Below are 21,417 nucleotides of genomic sequence, written 5' to 3' on the forward strand. Positions count from 1 at the left end.
ACAAGGGCCTGTCGACGACACACCTGCCGAGGAAGGGGGGTTGCGATAACAATTTTCTCTTCCCTGTTGAGGAGACATCTGGCAATGCCACGCTGTCGCAAGCTGAAATACACTCAGGAGTAGGTAATGAGGTGTAAGAAACAGAATTTGTGTTTTTCTTTGTGTGTGTGTGTGTGTGTGTGTGTGCGTGTGTCAGGATGAGTGGGTTTTGGAATGGTGGGTCCCTCATGTTCCGGAACTAGCCTCTGCAGACCTTGCAAGTCCTCAGCCATAAGGCCCCTTGCATGTGAGTCATAAATGCCATTAAATCATCTTAAGCTCAGGCTCACTTTTAACACCCCCCCCCCCCAAAAAAAAGAAAAATTAAGAGGAGGAATGAAAAGCAACAATCACCATGAGATGGAATCTGGAAGAGTAGAATAAGGAAGATATGAGAATGGTCTAAAGGCATGTTCATGTATAAAGTAATTATTGGGGTGCTACATTTAACTGACTTTAATCAGACAGCAAATTTTGACAAATCGATTTTGTCGAGTCTTGGTAGTTCTGCTGATATTTCAACAGTCCGAGCTGGCATGACATTCTGTGGTGGATGACCTGCAGATGAGCTGTGGATGACCTTTAGGCAGAGAGGAGCAGGAGCTGGTGGAATGTTAGCCCTGCCCTGCTGCAGGAGGGGTGGATGCATGACTGGGAGAAACGGCATGAGTCACTCGGGTCACAACAATATGATGCATTTTGTGTTGTTTCTGACGGTTTGTCTTTGCTTACCTTTTGAATAATTTATCACGGATTGCTCTGTCACTGTTTACCTTCACTCTTACTGTTTGATAATCCTGGGGTTTGAATTAATATTAACAACAAAAGGATTACAAACTATGAATATAAATCACAAATTACCTCTCTTGATTCGGTCAAGAGAAATGGCAACATTTATTTTACTGTTTATCTCTGTTTATTTCAGGTAATCTCTGCTCTGTCACGGATCTCCCACCACAGCATTGCACAGATCAAAGGCATAAGGTATGTGTCTCTTTTCACATTTGCTATTTGAGCATCCAAATGTACTTGATTTTATGTAAAATGTCCAAACAAGAATGTGAATCAAGATTCGCTCACTGTGTGGAATCGCTGTGAAGCATTGCCGTAGGCGTGTCCCATTGATGTTGTGCTGAAGCTCATTGATCTCATCTTGGACGTCTGCTCACTGTAATCAGGCGACCATAGTTCATGGCTCTGTCCCTCTGTCAGCATTCCAGCTCCAGATGGGACCAGAGCCTTTATCTGGCGTATGCTCCGTTGCACGAGATCCGCTGGACAGAGGCGTTTCTCATTCACATTTAAACTCTGTCACTACCCCTCTTGCTGTTCGGCGGATTTAATACACTAGAATCTGAATCTGCAACAATAAGCTTCTGCTTTTGGTCCGGTTGAATAATTTCTTTATCCCAATGCTGTTTATATGCCGATGGCAACATCTCACAAAACCTGTCAATCACAACTTTTTACCAGACATAATTTATTAGTCTAATTCCTCCTCGTCTCCACCTGGGAGTTGGCCTTGTGTTCCTCACAGCTTATCTACAGTTGATGCCTTTGTTATTCATCCTCTCACCTGTTATTCAACTCCCCCCACCTTCCTGCTGATTATCTGTCCTCAGATAACCCAAGGCTAACCTTCAACTCGCTTTCACTTCACTGTCCTGGCTCCTGGCTCATGATTGATTCCCACTGCTGGACGGCGCTTCATGTGTGTGTCCACGGGCCCCAGGGATCAGGGTCACATCATGTCAAAGACCTCAGCAGCAATGTCGATTTAAGATCCTGCCCACAGGGGTCACAATCACACAGCTTTGATGAAGAACCTTTATATGTCATTCTACAAATTGAACAAAATTAAAAGTTTAGGATGGAGCTATCTGTCCGTCTGTCTGTCTGGCTGTATGTCCGTCTGTCTCCTACCCACCCACCTTGTGTGGCGACTGTGGCTCACTTGAGATAGTTGGTCGCCCATTGACCGTTAGGTCAGCAGTTTGAATCCCTATCCGACTGTCCACTTCTTGAAGTGTGCTTAGGGCTTAGGCAATATGCTGAACCCCAAATTGCTCCCATGACAGCAGTCGTCCACTGGTGTGTGAGTGTGTGTGCGTGTGCGTGAATGCGTGACCGTGAAGGTGTAGAAAGTGCTATATAAGTGCATTTCCATTTACCTACCTGTCTATTTTAGGTAGACCTAAGTGTCCTATCTGTCTGAAGGAGTAAACAAAGTACATGTTTGAGGTGATAGTACTGTAAATAAGATGGAAGAAGAATAGTTTAGAGATAGGACTGCTCAATGTCAAACGTTGTGGCTCCATCCCTCTAGTGTGGATCTCCTTTTTTCAGTTTTGGGGTAATGGTCCAACTCACAAATCCCACTGTTGAAGGAGAGCTGGCTTTTACTCTAGCAATATGCTGCAAGAAGCGGGCTGAGTAGGTCATGCAATTGGCTGTGGCTTTCTCAGATTATGATCCTCTGAAGATGACCCAAAAGTCCGGGTTCCATAAGAAATAAAATAGCTTGAAAAAAAAGAATGGGAAGGCTGTTCGGTTTGCAGGAATCAAACTGTATGATAAAGAATGACTCAATAATTTCACAGCAGTTCGCCTCAGATGTGGAGCATATACACCTGGCACAAATACATCAAGAATGACTACCAGTAATTACATTTAAGTTTATTTAGGTAATTTAGACCATGGTTCTGAAATAATTGTGTCAGTATTCCTTTCATCGGTGTCCTTGGCGTGCCCTCCGTGCAAAATCTATTTTGTCCAGATTTTATTGTCTTAATCCATAATTTGGTTCTGGTTTCTAAATCTGTATATGTTTTTTGTTGGAAAGAATGAATGAACACACTTTTTTTTAACGAGACCTTACTTATTTTGGTTGGGTCATTCCACCATGCAGAATTATTTCCAAATCTGAGTATCTTTATTAAAATAATGAAGTAACGCCATCTAGATTTTCAAAGAATGCCAAACAGAAGTGTCATGCAGTAATATCCACTAAAATAAATACGCAGGCTTTTGCATCATGTTATAGATAACCGCTGGAATAAAAGTGCACCCAAAGCCAAGACAGCCCTTTTTCAGAAACCTTTGGAACTGATGAAGATGAAGGAGAGCGGATTTGAAATGCATGCCTGACATTTAAATAGCAGCATCTGTTTTCAATAACACCTGTTTGGCTTTTGTGATCCAAATATCACAGAGACATATTGAACAGAACAAGGAGCCTTAAAAAAAGGAAGATTATTGATTCCTCTTTGAATGCTGGAGGGTGAATTGTATGAATCAAACATGGTCGCTTTCAACTTCACAGACAGTACTAGATTAAAAGTCTGGCTACACCTTTCAATCACATGAATGGAAAATGGAATTCTTAACAGTCTTCACAGCTGGAATTCTCAAACTGTCAAGATCTGTTCAACCTGGATCATTTCCTGTTCAGATGCATACATTGAGCTTTACGTAGCTCTGGCAGCATAACAGAATTTATTAACTTCAATACCTGTACTTTCTAGCTATTCATCATTTGTGGGGTAAATACTTGCGTGAAAATACTTGATCTTTGTGAAGCTATATTATAAGCGTAGAAAGTTTGGCTTGCAATTAATAATAATAATACTATATTAAAAAAGGTTGTTGCTGAAAATGTGATTCAGTTAAGTTTTTTTAAACATGAAATATGTTTTTTTTTAGGTATATTTAATCTTAGAGAGCCTGTGGCTCAGTTGATAGAGCGGGTCGTCCAGTGACCTATAGGTGAGCTTGCATTTTTTGCAAGTTTAAGATAACAATTAGTGAAATAGTAATATGGCTCTTTGACACTAACTTTTTGGATATAATTAATGATTATTCTTATTATCCGTTAATTAGCCACTGGAATGTCGACATTAAATAATAATTCAAAAGGATTTGAGGATTTACATTCGTTGCTGATCACTTTGTTAGTTCATTGATTAATCATCTTAAGCTCTCCCAGATGACATCGTTTACCAGACGAAAAGCCATTGATGAAACTTGAATCCTTCATATGATAGATATGAAGAAGAAACAATATTATATGCTGTGGATGTGAACATGCTCCTGCATTGTATATATTTTGTTATTTTCAAGCCGACACACTGCAGCACAGCAGGAATAGAACAAGCATCAGCGCCTTTCCTCACGCTATATGCACAGCTCCGCGCCCGTGTAACACTGAGTTACACATTATACTATGCACCTTTTCCACTGATAACGATTGAATCCATGCACGAATATAACCTGCTAAAGCTGTTGACAAAGGCTTCATTCAGAAACTGCATCGCTGGGTGTAAAGCAGGGCCAAGGAGGGTTTATTTGCCGGCCTGGTGCAGCGAGTGGCAAAGTGCACTGGCTCACTCGATCTTCAGCGATTTATCGACCTGCAGAAACAAAGCCGTGTCCTGGGACGGGAACCTGCCTCCCAGGCCGGCCATTTGAGCCGTGTTCACGCCTAAATACTGTGCCGCTGTCCCGCTGTTTGACAGTAGTTGATCAATGAGCCTGTCTCTCCTGTAGTTCCTTGCACAGGTGGCAACAATTCCCTTTACACCAAGACATTTCAGCTCCTTTGGATCCACAATTAAAAAGATGAACGCACAAGAGAGAAAATCAGATGACAGATCCATGTTTTCAGGCACTTTTATTTGAATGATTGTTTGTTCAAGCCCATTCCTTCCTTCAGTTTTTTCTACCTCCGCCCAGAGTGTGTCTGCCTTTCTCTATCTAACAGATTATGAAATAACAATCTAGGCACAGTAGGATATGGCTGTGAATCTGCTTTTAATGGTGATCCTGATAAAATAATGTTTGCTCTCTGACTGCTGTCTGCTATAGATGGAAAAATATGAAATTTAATGATTGTCTGTAGATAAACCTCAGCATGCACTGCCAATGCGTTTGATTTACTTCAATAGAAAAGACCTAACCTGGCCTTCATTGGATTGAACATCAAGCTATAAGTCATTTAATATGGACATGATAAAGCAAACAGATTCACATGTTTACTAGAAAATATGCAAGTTGAACCTGCTGAAGAGGAAAAGAGATGTGAACCAGTAAAGGAAAGGGTTAAAACACACAACAAGCACTCTTTCAGACCAAATCAGAAGTAACAAGCTTGCAGGAGACACCGAGCGGCGCTGAATCTCCAGGAGACGGCTCATCATTGGAGTTCTGATGAAATTATAAACACGGTTCAATTACACCTGCTTGTATCATTTAGGCGAAATGAAAACGGCAGCATTGGGCAGTGCTTGGCTTCGCAGAACAACACTGGGGTGATATATATGAGCGCATGGATCCACAAACTACTATGTAATTAAATTTTACCCTGCGGGACTCCATTAATAACTTATAATATAATGCACATTTCATTGTAGGGGGGCATCAGATGTGGGTGTGTTACGACACCCTGGAGGAGGCACCTTCTCCGCTGTGCTTCTGTTCATAACAGCAAAAGAGAAAGCAACATAAATCAGACGAGGCCTTTTTCGTATTATTTCTTAATAATAAAACTATAAATATATAATAGTTTATTATAATGGAACTGGTAATTAGTGCTTGGAAATGTACATGTATTAATGGCGCCGACCGCTGAAGCGTCCGTCCATCCATTTTCTTGTAGACGAGACGACTGCCTCGCGTGTAACGAGGCGGGGTACACCCCGGATGAGACGCCGCCTCATTCTGGGGTCACGCAAACACACACGCTCACACTCATACCTATTACCAATACCTAAACTGCATATTTTTGAATTTGGGAGGAAACCGGAGAACCCGGAGAGAACCCACATAGACACGGGGAGAACATGCAAACTCCACACAGAGTTTGCACTGTTGCCTTCTTGCTGTGAGGCAACAGTGCTACCCACTGCACCACCGTGCCACCCATACTTAAACATTTATAATCTTGATGATTCAAAGAAAATGCTGCAGACTCAGTTTGTGAGTTTCTGTGTGTTGAGTGTGTGTGTGTGTGTGTGTGTGTGTGTGCTGCTTTAGGGTGACCACGTGACCTTTGGCTGTCTGACTGAGCGTTCATTAATCTAAAGGCTGACACACCCTTCCGGTTTGATCGCTGATTTCTTACACAAAGGTTAATTGGCGGAGTCAAGCAGCTCCACAGACACAGATGGATGTAAACACAAGACAAACTGCTGCTAGAATTGGTTTTAATTTTACGTTATAACTTCACCCACCATCAGTTTCACTGCTCTTGATGAAACTGTATTATCCATTTGCTGCCCTCACATGAAACGTCTGGTTGCCGACCCTTAGCTGTTCACATTATCCTCCAACTCACTTCAGTTTCTCTTTTCTTCTTTCCTACATCAACATCTATCAAACGCTTCTTACATAGGATCAGATATTCTCCTTTATTGACACTGCATGTTATATCAATCAACAAGAACCTGCTCCATATGGGGAAACCCCCCCCCTTTTGGCATTCGAGCAGTCAATAAATCACTTTCTTTTCACTTGGCACATGTTACAATCCAAGCAGCAATGACGTTTCCTATCATAATGTCATCTGAAAATGAAATATATATATATTATTGCAGGACTTTGCTTCACAGGATCAAGATTCTCCATTGGCTTAAAGCCCTCTCTCATGTATCCGCTTTCCTCTCACTGTTTGTCATTCCTTTCTCAAGTAATTGAGAGGCTATTTGTGTTGTTACATGAGTGGGAGTCAAGGTCAACCTTACCAGGCCTGTTTATGGGCGCAGACAACACAGCTGGCTCCTGCTTTGCGTGGGATTTATTGCTGGAGAAGAAGATGGTTACAGCAGTATCCCGCTATTACATAAAAAAAAACACAAAAAAAACAGGCAGGCTAAATATATCAAAGTTCTTGAAAAGAAAAAATAAGGAACTTGGATATTTTGAAAGCTGGTAACGATGGAGTGTTTGTTGTTTAATACCGAAACATCCCGCCACTACGTCTTTGAGGCTAATTTAATTTTAATAATGCAGGCTATTTCTGCTTCAGCAACGTTAGCACGGGCTATAACTGGCGCTGGTCGTGACCTCGCAGATTTTAATGATCTTAAATTGTGCACAGCATTTTGCTAATGGGCCATAATTTGTAGCAACCGGCTCCCGTGAAAGAGAAAAACTCATCATCGACACGTTGTGGGCAATACAGATCCAAACACGCACTTCAGAATAATGTTCGCAGAAAGCAAATGCCTCAAAATAAATGCGCTGTGTTTAATGAGCTAATTGATTAGGCATCCAGTTTTATGCTCTGCCACTTCCCGGGTGTATTGTGTTTGTTGACATGAGCAGGAAAGAGGACATTAAGAGTGAGGACGGGGATGAATTATTCAGATCAAGAGACCAACATGATGGATTTTTTAGTTTTTTGTTTTGTGTGCTTTTGTAACTCGCAGCGTGCCTCGTGATTATTCTGTCTTGCAGAGTAAAAAAAAGTGTCACATATGATTTTTATATCTGCGTTAAAACATCTACACCTGTTTAACTTGTCATTTGCAATATTCTTTATGGTTACACGTTGTCCATTATGGCTGGAAACGCGGCCCCTTATACAGTTCTTAGGACACCTGTGGGGCTTTTCCATTAACACTTATGGCTGTGCTGTGGTGAGCCATTCCATGCTACTTTGCATTTCCATTGCCAGTCCAATCGCGCCAGGCTGAGCAGAGACCCCCTTCATATATGCTCCAAATCACACCCGACCCCTTTCAAAGCTGCTTGTTGTGTTGCTTTAAAGACTTTAGTGGAATTTTATTATTCCGACTATAAGGAATTTATACTCTCTTCCAAGGCTGCTCAATCTCCCTATTATGTAACTGCACCTAAAGGCAGCACGATAGCTGGGCACTCATCATATGGCTAACCTACACTTGCAGTTTGAAGTCTTATTGACATCCTTATCAGTTTGATAGTAATTCAATCTTCTGGTGATGATTTCTTCAATGCCCCACTCTTTCACTTTCAGTTTTGTGAAAATGCAGAGTATTTGTATTGTGGAGTGGCAGACAGACAAGACGAAAATGCACCGCCCTCCTTGGGCGGAGGTAATTAAATGTGCTTAGCGGAGCTTTGTTAGCAGCTTCCTCGATAATCCAAGCAGACACAGCCGCAGTTGTAGGTGTGGTTGTAAACGCGCCGTGAATCCCTGCCGTGTCGTGAGTCAGGCCAAGCAAGCAAACAAGCTCGGAGAAACTCTACCGGCGGCGATCCGTCTGAAAGTAAAAGGCTGTTTTTCCTCCCGGTTTTCTATCTGTCAGCAGCAATGAATGTGTTGATGTCTTCTGACAATGGTTTTAGTGACTGATGGGATGTTCTGTTGAATACATCCTGCTGTTCTGTTGCTGACATGATGGAGCTGGCAAACCAGGAGATACAACACACAGGTTCTCACTGCTTTTAGTTTTCCTTTTTCAGGGGGCGCAATCAGATTTGTGCAGTAATAAAATATGTTGTCCTCTCTTGCTTTTGTTCTGTGTGTGTGTGTGTGTATGTGTGTGTACCAGGCCCTTTCCATCAGAGGACACGGCCCTGAATGAGGATGATGTGTATCGGAGCCTTGAGGAACTGGCTGAGTAAGTACACAACAGACACCCACACACAAACGCTGTTGTCACTTTTCATGAATTTAAAATCAATCCACCAAACCTGCTGCCTCACCCCAATCCCAGTCTCCACTGAACCCTTGAACCCTCACCCTACTTGAACATGAACATGCAAGTGCATCGTCACAATTAAATTTACAGTGTAGTTATAAAGCCTTTTCATGAAAAGATTTCATAGAAGTTTAATAAGAAGCTCTGTTTAAAGTCATATCTGGACAGGATCAATTCTCTTCCCATCATATGTTGCAGATATTCTGTGATGATTCATCCTGAACTGTGATTATCACTTCCGTTTTTATCTAACTTGGCTAATTATATAAATCCTCTGTCACTCTGCCCGTTGCCATGGTGACACCAGCTCTGCTCTAGCTTCTGGTGTGGGTGCTTCTCCTCCACCCCAGTGAACTGACTTGCTTGGCTCGTTGTGTCTTTGCGTAGATGAGTGGGTTTTGGGTATGAAAGATGGTCGCAGGGTGTCGGCGTTGGCAGCAGCTGGACTGGGATTAATGGAGAATGATTAGTCAATCATTTTTAGATGGGTGTCATTCATCACATGATGATAGGGGGAGGGGAGCGGGACATAGAGAGGAGAGCATGCTGGGTATAGACGTATTCCTGTCGAATACATAATTGAGGTATTATTTAGTGTATGAGGAATGGGCTCTTGCTAGAGGAGGGTAAAGCAGGCTAATACTGCATAGCACTGCTAGCACTGACATGGGCCTTCACCTTCAGTGGAGCAGGAGAGATCCTGAAGTTGATCATCAACGTCTGGCCTGGGGTGTCCTGGTGCCATGCCCCTCCCAGGAGCATAAAGCTGCCGACAACATAGCTTCTGGAATCATTCGGCTCCTCAAACTTCCCCAGTACGATAAGATGGCAGTTCAAGGGGAGCCACTGGTTTTAATTTGCCTTCACATTTCAGACCTGAAAAATCAATGTTATGCATTCATGTATTCAGCGCCTTTAACCTTCATTGAGCCCGAGTTCATCTATTTCTTTTTTGTGGTCCTACTATGGCTACTTTTGTATAACCTGTTGGTGCAAAGGACTGGGTCCTATTGAATTAATCATGCCCTTCTGTCACACGGCTGCTCATGACCTTTAGTAGAGAACATGTATGCATTCAGCTTCACTAATAGACAGATGCATAATCGACTCATCAGCAGGTCCTCTGCCTAACACAGTTGGACACACTAAGTATTTAAGCTATAATAGCAATAACCCTTAGAGGGTTTATTAATTAGCCTGAAAAATGATGCATTCATAATTAAATGATTGCTTAACTGAACTGCACAAGTATCAGAGAGGACAAAGGTGACCTTACCACGGTCACAATAGTCATTTTTTAATGAACTATAAAACTATTTAGCACATACCAGAGAAAGGACAAGGGTAGTACTGGAACATGGTACATGGTATCATGAAAACAGCATGAGAGGAATAAAAGAGCGATATTTTTAGCAAGTATTTAGTTGAGAAACTAAAACTTTATGGCAAACAATAAAAGAAAATCAATAAAGTGGCATCATTAAGCTCAGCGATGGCGAGGGATATGAACCGCGATGGAAATACATCCATAAAACTGGATTTTCAAGTGAGATAAAAAAAAAAAACAAGCTCAGTCCAAACATTAAATGAAAGAGCACCCGGGGCAGGAGAGGATAGTTCAAATCTTTTTCATCCAGAGCAGCCAAAAGACTTGCACTGGGGCACCATCAGATGTCTCAGCCAGTCAGTATAATCTTCACTAATGTAATGATGGGGCATGCTATTTAAAGGTAAGTTCCATTTGTTAGATTGCTTTTGCAGCTTTTGGATAGGATGTGGCCTTCCCGCATCCAGAAGCTTGTCCTTAAACACAAATTAGTTCATTTTACACTTTACGTATATATATGTGTACCATATTATCATGTCAGTGTGATGTGATAATAATCATTTATGTTTAGTTTTATTTGTTTGAATATACAGTGTGCAATCATAAAAATTGTGCCAACAGCCAGAGATGGAGTTCAGAAGAAGCAACCCTTCATGTATAGATAACATCTAAAAAAAAAAAATAGACATAGGTGACATAAACTCAGCTCTGATATTGTGTATGAATGAATCTGTGCTCCCACATTTCACGTGTTTTATATTAACATACTTTTTAAAAAGATGACAGAGTACTCTCTGTGATCCCCGTGGATCCCACGCCTCTTAGATCTCTCCATAAGTCATATTCATATCAGCACACCGGACCTCGTCGTGTGACGTCTCTGGGGTATTACAGCAGAATGAACTGAGACGTCTTCTTTCCAAAAAAGTCTCAGTGGAGCCTGCTGTGCAGTCTCAGAGTTCAGACAGGAGAGGAGAGGACAGCGTCCACATGGCAGTTGTCCTCCCACGCAGTCATCTCAATATTCAGCACGAGCACTTTAACTTAATAAAGGAACAAGCACATTGGTGAGGGTCAAACATGGCACCCCAATTAGAACTTCAAACAAGGCCTGTATGAACACGATAACTACAAAGAAAATTTGATTGAAGCTGTTTTTTTTTTTCATTCCCCTTTCATATAGACTGTAAAAAAGGGAATATTTTAACAGGAATTGTGGATTGGGAAGGTTGTACATATACATCCATTTAGCAACTGAGAAAATCTAATTACCAATATTTTTCCAGGCCTGTCAGCCTTTTAGAATATGCAGAAATTATGAAATATTTAAAATCCCAACATAATTTAAATTTTCAGCCATAAAATGTTTTCAAACTGGCAGAACCTTGTTGTAGAACTCCCTCCTCTCCCAGCAAAAGGTAAATGTTGACTGATGTAATTTAATTGAAATCATTAAATAATTATTTGCGACATTATGTGTTTGTTTTACAACAGCAAATATAGTGCTGTTTACTGCCAGTTTTTGAAACCTGTAGGATTTAATCCTGACAGTCCACAGACAAATGGAATCAGCTGAAAGCATAACCTCCTCGGCAGAGGTAAAAAAAAAAAAAAAAGGGTTATTTAAAGTTCAGTAAGACATTCTTGGAGCTCCCCAGGGCACAGGATCTCTCAGAAAGTCCCCAGAACACTAAAACACTCAAAATGTCCTTTGTGGCGGGACAGCCAGGCTGTGGGCCCCATTAATAATGGAGGTAGAGCAGAGGATTACGCTCATGGAATACTCAAACAGAAAACTAGATCACTTTCTGATGCATTTGAGCTGCTTTTCATCCAAGAAGAGAAATGTTATTTTCCAGAACCCCCACTAGAACCACATCACAGCAACAATCAGTTTCCTTTGGGCTGGTAGCCTTCCAGCATCCTGCTCAAGGACATAAGGATAAAGCTCGTCTTACATAACATAGACCAGAACATACAGACGGGATACACAGTGTCCGGCTCACTTATACCTTTTGAAAGTTTATCTCCATTTCCATTTCAAATATGTGGCCATAACTCTGCAGAGTTATTCTTACTTCCAAGCAGCATCAATGTAATTCAATGGAAGTTGTCCGTCTATCCAGGGCTGCATTGCAAACCAAGAGCTTTACTGCTCATTCTGCATCCGTGGTACACAATTGGCTGAGAGTTAAAATCACTGTATCCATGGCAACATGATACATGAGCATTATTCTGCCTCCGACATAAGATCAGTTGAGCTCAATTGAATTTTCACTTAAACAAACAAGCACCAGCCCATACAGCTTAAATCGCCGGCCCTCTATTATTTAGCATGCATCTCTTAAGACCCTTATTTGCAGTATTTAATCACTTATTTCTTGAGACTGAAGCTTCCTGTTTATTAACTACATTGATACGGGACCGTTGCCAGAGCGTTTTCCTGCTGAGGCGTCGCAACAGCTTCAATACGTTTGCCGTACAGTAATTGCTTTCGCAGGACAGAGTGATACACTGCGGGTTTCCAAGAGCTGGAGGATCTTTCCCAGAAGGCATCCCTTCTCCACAGTAACTGTCTCTGCTCTGCTGGCTGCTTGCCTAATTAAAAGGTCAGTTAGCTAGGTGGGTGCCAAAAGCAGCATAAACACATTAAAGGGAAATGCCACTCAATAAAGAACTTGGTTGAGTTTGGTGGACATCAGGTGCTTTGTCCCTTTGCTCAGAAGAGCGCTCGTCAGCCAGGGGACATGAGAGCTAAATTTGGATTTGGCTGCTCGGTGTCTTTCAGCCCATCGGAGCGGTTTAATGTTGGAGACTTTTGGCTACACACTCCCTTTGATATGAGGTTGTGTTGTGATCCTCATTTGCCTGTTTCCCCAGTGAGCACGACTTGGGCGAGGATGACATCTACGACTGCGTGCCGTGCGACGACGACGGGGATGACATCTACGAGGACATCATTAAGGTGGAAGTACGACAACCCATGGTGAGAATTATGCATCACTCTGGATATTATTTATTATTATTGATTAAAATAAAACTGCATCAGTAGTGATCATCATTTCTCTTTGAAACCATTCAACTTTTGGCCATTCGTTTGCACGCCACCGGAGGTGTTTGCTGCCTGAAATGCAAACGGTTGAAAGTGGTTCTAGATTTCAATCCTTTGAGAAGAATCACGGTACCCTCATTGTGTAAATGGGCAAAATGTGATACCGTTCAAAATGATGAGGATGCAGCTCCAGTTTTTGAAAGGGCTATAACAGTTACAAAGCATAGTCAGAAACCTGTGGACGGCACAATAACACCAAGACAACGTTGGACTATCCAGTTGTGTTTGTGCTACAGAGCTGAGTTTATTATCACTCCTCCCATGTAGACTTGCTGCACCAAATACTGCGATCTTGTACTGTGGTCTTCATTTGTAGGGTAAACTTTAATTTGTGTTGATCGGCATCTAAGGTCTTCATTCAGAAAATATTCTGCCTGTAATATTCTGACAGTTTTTCAAAATGAAAATGATATTCTCATTACATCTCCATCCAACCGCAAACAAAGCGATGAGGCGATCGTCTCTTTCCTCCATGGAAAGCAATGCCGTTTCGACCGTGATGTGCTGATTGGCTGGTAAAACAGATGATATTCCTTACATTATAAAGTCAGCCGCTGGTGACTTGTCAAACTGAGTCACCAGCGACAGAATGAGTCAAACTGAGACAGGCCAGTTCAGAGACTGCTCCACTCTTTCATGGCAACGTATTCCTCTCATTATGCTCTGAACCAGGCTATATACAGTTGTGATCAATAGAGCTCATTGCAATTTACTACGAGTATTGTTGCTTTATTCTCTCATCTATAACGTACAAAAAGCTATTGGAGGAGGAAACAAAGAATGAGGCCATTTCTCTCATGTTATCGTCTTTGAATAGTTTTTCCATTACGTCTTCCTAATCGTCCTGACATCGGCTGTCTCTCATGCATGATAAACATGACCTCTTACTTGCGCTGCTTTGCCTTTCCCACGCTGCAGATCAGATATATGCAGGTGAGTGCCACTGTGTTTGTGACTCACCCCTCCCTGTCAGCAAACTCCCACCACCACTTCATTAAAACATTAAAAACAAATGCATAGCATCCCAAGAGAATGAGCTGCCAGTTAGATTCCTAAGAGGTGCACTGGGGGGGGGGGGCATCTGGGTTCTGACTCAGACAGGTGTGACTTCAGCCTAGCTGACGTCGGGGAAGACCACCAGGTGCCTTTGACTCACTGGCTGGGAGACACGTTTTAATTGGTGGATTACATGCTGGATGATCAGCACTGCTCAGAAACAAGCAAACTATCCCAGATGTCTCCGTTAGCACCCCTATGTCTATGTTTGCATGTGTTTGTCATTTTTATCATTTTACAATAGACAAATGATTTCATCTGGTTCTATTTGATGTAGAAAATCAAGATGTGCACATCTTGATATGTACATCAGATGTAAATACACTTGCTTTGTAACATGTTTGTGGAGTTCAGTTCTGCCTGAAGGACAACAGCGTTCCTCCACTACATATCATGTTTCCTTTTCTCCCCAAAGTGTGTGAACACTTTAAAAAATACAAATAATTCTTCATTATTATTATTATTATTTTACATTGCCATGACATTTTGCATTCTGGATGTTGATTTAGCATCTGTTAATCTCATTGACTCCCAGACAGTGTGAAAACCCAATTAAGGGGACACACAATCAATATTAAACACAGGCCCCCATGGAAACCACTATTGATAATAAATGGATTGCTGTAGTGAATCAAAGTGATCCATTACAGTCAACCTCAGATGTAGATGTCGATAGACGTAGTTACAAATGTGTATAAAATCATGAGTAATTATGTGTCTTCGACAACATGACTAAATGAAGTGGGAAATGTTATTATTTCAAAAACACAGCAGCACAGAAGGACTTGAAGCACATATTTGTGAAACCTGAAGGCCAATGAAAATATGAAAACACTTTAAAATGTAAAGCAAATCCAAAATCATACGTTTTTTTTGCATTTATTTACTGATCTGTTTCACAGAAAATGGGCATGACGGAAGATGACAAGAGAAACTGCTGCCTCGTGGAGATCCAGGAGACGGAAGCAAAGTACTACAAGACTTTGGAGGACATTGAGAGGGTGAGCGTCCCACTATGCTGAGGCGTTCCTACATTTGAGTGATATCCTGTTTGTGCGCTTGAGTCCTTCAGAATTTCCTTTTGACACCTGTTGCTGGTGTTTCTGGCCTGTGGGCTGCGTCACAGCATGGAAAGGTCAGCTACTGGCCGGTTCATCGGGCAGCACAAATGTCACTGGAGCTGATCGATTGTGTTGTTATTATTGGCTGGGCCCCCCCACAGGAGACCCCTACCCCTCGAGCTTTAAATTTAGACCCACACATTACAGACGTATAGGAATGTGTGCTCGCACACATTATGCCCTATGATGACATCAATTTAGTGAAAATACTTTCTAAGTATTATAAATATTATAAATATTATACAGTAATACCTTGACACACGAGCATTCCGAGTTACAAGCCAGTCTGCAAGCAATGTTTTGCATTGTGAGGATCAATTTGAGATCCAAGCTCTGCGAATATTTTTTATAAGAAGTGATGGGTCTAAAGAAAGCGAGTGGTGAGGATGGCAGTGAGAAGAAATAGATGCATGATGATGGATATGAAGCATGCCATTATCCATCAACATGACCATTTGGCCACGCCAGTACGAGGGGAGTACATCGACGATACGTACAATCCAAACAGAAGGATGCTATCAAGAACACAGAGCCGTCCAAAGGCAGAACTATTATGTCCAAGTTCATGTACGTGTTCATGTACAATTACTGAATAAAGTGTCTATACATAGCGTCCAACCCCCCCCCCCCCCCCCCCCCACACACACACACACACACTTTCCTCCCTCCTGCTGCTCACCGCTGTTAGCGCTACCATCTGTCTTGACTCTTGAAGGTAAAACTTATAATCAAACCACATTTTAAATTACCGTAATACTGTATATCATTTTGTGTTTCTCTATATAGCAATAAAAAAAAAATTCCCATTGTTATTAGCGTTTATTTGAGTGTTTTTAGACGGCCAGAACAAATACTTTTTTTTTCTGTTATTTTATATGGGAAAATTGTATTTGACATACGAGTGAATTGAGTTACGAGCTCAGTCCAGGAACAAATTATAGTTGTATGTCAAGGTATTACGGCATGTACATTTCTTCCCATGTTTCTGATAGATAACAGCAATGATTATATTCCTCAACACAACTGCCTGCAATATTAAGTCAGAGAGCCGTAAAACAACAACTTCGGTGTGCAATAAGAATCATGAACTGGCACACAGCATCTCTCTCAAAGCGATAATGAGGCATTGTTTAGAGCAGTGCTGCTAACACATCACTTTCCGCATTGACAGATTTCATTCGCAATTTGATGGGGTGCTACAAATCACCCGCTCCTCTAATTTCATTAAGCCAAATGTGTATCCTGTGATTCCTGCGTCAGACCAACACGGGGCTAAATGAGAATAAATAACCTTCCTATGATCAGAGGTCTCATTTAGCTTAATTGAGATGGGGTTAATAAAGCTTGTCATCTCTCAGTTGCTTCTTAGTTGATCTATGTGTTATTATTATGATGATCAAAAGTGACAACCATAAAACAACATTAGAAAAGCAGGCGAGTTTTTTTCGCTGTAAGCAGAAATGCCACGTAGAGAAACTTTGTCTTTTTTTTTATCCTGAAATAAAGTCAGAGTGAAATTATTTTTATTTTTTATTTTTTACAAGGTGGCCTGCTATTGATTTATATTGTTGTTGCTCTTAACTCTCACTAGTGTGTCCCTCAAATAAAGTCTTACAGATGTGCTAAAAGCTTTCCAGGAGCTTGTTCTCACTCCATTTATACATTTTTACAAGACAAGGCGACAACTCTGCACACATTTATTTTAGAGAAGAGGAACCTCAGTTGTCACACCTTTTTTCTTGTTTCCGTTTAGAATTACATGATCCCATTGAAGCAAGTCTTGAGTCCACAGGACATGGAGGCAATTTTTGTCAACCTTGAGGTGAGTAATCGCTCAAGAGAAGACATCTGTATATATACACATTACGCCTGAATGCATCACAGGCCAAGTGAAATATTGATGGCTGAATGAATGCAAGGATGCAATGATGAAGGGTGTAGCTTTATGCAACGTTGAAGGGTCAGCGAGTGCTGAGATGCTCGTGTTGTGAGTCGGAGGGAACAGCAGTGGATCATGATAAATTTATAAGGAAAGAGGAGGATGCGCTGAAAGGGTGCTAAAATCAGCACAGTCAGAGGATAGATTTCTCAGCCCTTTTGGAAATCGCCATCAGGAAATAAGTAATGTGGCTGCTTGTGAGCGTGCACAACAACGCATGTGTCGCTGTCAGCCTTGTCATCAAACATAGAGTATGGCACACTCTTATTGATGTCATGATGATGTCGCTCTCCTTTGATCCGCCTCATGTCGAATTAAGTAACACCATGTCATTCATTTACCATGAAAGCCTTCCATCAGGAGTCATTAGCATTCAGCATCCGTAGTTGATGACTTATCAACAAATACACATTGTTCCATCATGGCAGATAAATGATTCCCACATGAAAGACTCTGAATCCTGTTTTTCTTTTGGCGGGGAGGTGATATCGCCATATATTTGAGGAAAAGGAGATAAAACGATCCAGCCATACTCGAATGTACCCCAAAATATAATCATCTTGTCCTTTGCTCATCGCTACACAAATTTTCTTCAAAATCTTTTGGCAACAACCTCTCCCAATTCTTAACACAGAAATAGGGAACATTTCTGGAAACTTAGGGAAGTTTAGCAAGGCCCATTCCACCCGGCACTATGCAGGGCTTCTGTAACTACCTCTGCCAAGGAGGTTCTGTTTTTGATGGTGTTTGTCTGTTTGTTACCAGGATTATGGAAATTATGAAATTATGAAAAAAAACGGAAAAATCCGGATCATTTGAGAGTGATCCAGATGCCCGCCTGGATGCACAAAAAAAAGCTGCATTTTCCCATTGACTTATAATGGAGCCTTTTCCAAAAAAGTCCAATCTTGTAAAATATTAATTATATTTGTAGCATCTCTTTGCACTCGATAGCACTAATACTAGACAGGCGGACTATAAATATAACTAATATTGGGCATAAGAACTATTAAACTAACTGCTATATCAGAAGGTATATTGGGATCGACCCGTGGAGCTGGTGGTCAGTAATTAAACAACACAAAGCAGTTATTGAGTTCAGTGTTGGTACCATGTATTGTAGTACAAAAAAATAATAATGATATTTACAACAAGGCAAACAGAATAATACAAAAAAAAGATAATATTTACAAACTGCAGTGATTATTGTAACCTGTTGTAGATGAAATAAAAAAATAACAAACAAAATATTATGTCACATGAGTCCCAAATATGTTCAAATGTCTCAGGAGGAAAGGATTATTTAAACATATAATGTAATTATGAGCCTGGGTTACACCCCCACTCACCAAAAATCACAGTCATAAAGCGGTCCAATATGAACTATCATGCAAAATGTCTTCTGGAGGTCAGGAAAAATTATTACATTTTAACATTGAAAACTCCATTTATGGATTCAAAAATCTGTTAAAAATACACATCAACTCTGATTCATTGGCGGAGGTTTGCGCTCTCCGAGTTCTTTTCTAGTTTAATAAGCACAACACTGATCATACAGGCTAACGTTCCTGTAGCCCGGTAAGAATTATTCCATGTTACTCTTTGCCTTTCTATAGAAATGCTGCAATGCTTTTGGCAGAAAGTGACATGACTCGTCAATTATCTGTCAATTCTTTCCTAATTTTCTCCAATCACACTTATCCTCGGCTTCTCGCTCTTAGCAGACGATGCTCATAAACGTTTGGCACTCGTTCAGCCACTAAACCGCGCATCTGCTCCACTTCAGCCTGCTTTCAGAATCACAACTGCACAGCTGACTCCTGCATTAGCATTTAATCACTTGTCAAGCTCGCTCACAGGTCTTCCACAGCATCAGCTAATCAATGAAAAATTAAACACCTAGTGCTGCAGCAAGTGGTTGGAATCTTAAATGCTCTAAGATATACCATTAACATTCATTTATAAAGATTTTCATCCTTACATTTGTTTGATATTGAAGGGCTGATAATACTTTACAAGACGTTAGAGAGACAGGATAAACCAGAGAGTAAAGCTTTGTTGAAAGAAACCAGTTTTGCCTCTAGCTAGCAGTTTTTAGCATATTAAAATACATTATACCAAGTAAATTGCATTAATTTAATCGTCTTGCATAGCAAAATAAAATTAAAGAAACATCTTGTATTGCACATTTTGGAATGAGCTCAAATGCACATTAACTATAAGGTAGATATTAAGCGATCTGTGTTTAATACTCATTACAAAGGAATGAATTATTCATTGTTGTGGTTCGATTCTAATGAATATCACGATCTTCACTCAGGACGTGATCAAAGTCCACTTCGCCCTCCTACGAGCCATAGACCTGAACATGGTCACCGGAGGAAGTGGTCTGGGCAAGATCTTCCTCGACTTCAAGGAACGGTCAGTAACCTCTAATTTATGTTATGAGCATTATTAGCAAGAAGAGAGAGAGAAAAAGAAAAGAAGAATCAAATTGACTTGCTTCACGCTGGCTGAAGACGTTTCACTTCTCATCCAAGAGGCTACTTCTTCTTCAAAGGAGTTGATGAACTGAGAACCTGCACAGACGCTCGTCTTATTATGTTACATATACAGTGTTTAAATTCACTCGTGCGTTTGTCACCCCCCCTGCAACTGAGGAGGCTGTAGCAAACTGTGCATCCACAGATCAGTGGGAGGATTGCTGGCATTAGCGCTCCAAAGAAAAGTCGATTAGCAGAAAACATCTCAGAGGAAAAAGCTGAGAAAGCATGTGAGCAATTCAACAGTAAATCCACTCAAGACTGACTTTGCACAGTTCCAGCGCGATGCAGTTGTCCTTCCTCTGACGACCGCATTATTCTCTTTATGGTATTCTTTGTATTTGTAGTTCACCACCTCTCAATCCAACTCAGGTTCTTTACTGACATTGATATCATGCTGCTCCCAAATTGTAAATAAAAAAATATATATAATTATTCCTAATCCTAAACCTAAAAATAACTGGCCTTGTTTGTTTTGCCTTGTAAGTCGACGTGTTTAAGTTCAGTGCTGCCATCTGCTCGTGTGTGAATTTTCTGATGTGATTTGAGGGGTGGGAGGGGATGCAGTCACATGTGTAAGGTAGGAGTAGGGCTCAGCACTAAAAATAGACCAAGCCTAAAAAACATAGGAATACAAAGACAGCAGGACCGGGGCTGACAGACATAGATCTGAATGGGATTTCTGTGGAGTGAGGACTAGAAACCCCTCCAAACGGGGACATCATCTGAAGTGTGACGACAATCAGAGTTTTCTCTCATATTGATCTCCATATCGCTCAGCTGCTGAGCAACATGTTGCTCATTTGCAATGCCCGAGGGGAGCAGTGATTCAACTTCCTGCTGTGCAATGTGGCTGCTTCATCGGTAATGCTAATGATAGGGATGATAGCTTCCATGCACACCATGAATATGCCACTCTCCTCATTACTGCATGAGTGACTCTCACGCTTCAGCGCATATGGGAGCATGTACTTATTTTTGCACACATACTACATGTATCTGTAAGATATTATTCCCTCCTTCTCGTCTTTCTAGGCTAAAACAGGTAGTTGCAGTGTGTCTTTGCTTTTACATAGGTAGCAGGCCTCTTTCTCAAGCCAAGAGTATAGTATGTCCCATAAAGTTAATGTGACAGAGAGGCAGGCACACTATCTCCCTCGCGAACACGCAACCGCACGACGCTGCTGTATCGCCATCCGAATTTAGCTCATCTGACCCTCATCCAAATGAGCTGTGGATGGAAATGCTTGCACACAATCCTATATATAAAGTCCAGATAAACACTCCAGTGTCACATTAAAAACGCACCAGTTGTAATGTAGAGAGAGCGAAACAAAGCATCTAACTTTTTCTTGGGCTTGGATTTGTGCAATTGTTTTTTAAAACACGACTTCTAAACTCTTGCCATAAAGTTGGAAGGACACTAAATTAAAAGCATCAGTTTCAACTGTCGTGTTAAGATTGTTGCCCAGACCTTCATCCTGTACTGAACACCAAAGGTCCACTGATATTGTACCTGGACATGTTGCTATGGATTACAATTTACTATGAGCGTGACGTCGTCGTTTGCTTAAGTTTGTGATGTGACTGTTCACATAA

The 21,417-nt window shown here is 41.2% G+C and overlaps 1 protein-coding gene across 1 annotated transcript in view; it reads left to right on the forward strand.

Moving 5' to 3' along the window:
* Nucleotides 1–964: 964 nt before the first annotated feature.
* Nucleotides 965–21,417, forward strand: part of LOC137914947 (guanine nucleotide exchange factor VAV2-like) — a gene marked incomplete at its 5' end in the record, with an annotated part of 38,536 nt that continues 18,083 nt past the window's right edge. The window contains 7 exons of the mRNA XM_068758433.1: nt 965–1,023; nt 8,571–8,639; nt 12,928–13,033; nt 14,078–14,092; nt 15,118–15,216; nt 17,090–17,158; nt 19,596–19,696. Of these exons, the coding sequence (XP_068614534.1) occupies nt 965–1,023; nt 8,571–8,639; nt 12,928–13,033; nt 14,078–14,092; nt 15,118–15,216; nt 17,090–17,158; nt 19,596–19,696 (518 nt within the window). The remainder of the gene's footprint in view (nt 1,024–8,570; nt 8,640–12,927; nt 13,034–14,077; nt 14,093–15,117; nt 15,217–17,089; nt 17,159–19,595; nt 19,697–21,417) is intronic.

Source organism: Brachionichthys hirsutus, unplaced genomic scaffold (assembly GCF_040956055.1).
Source record: "Brachionichthys hirsutus isolate HB-005 unplaced genomic scaffold, CSIRO-AGI_Bhir_v1 contig_651, whole genome shotgun sequence".
NCBI classification, from domain to species: Eukaryota; Metazoa; Chordata; class Actinopteri; order Lophiiformes; family Brachionichthyidae; genus Brachionichthys; species Brachionichthys hirsutus.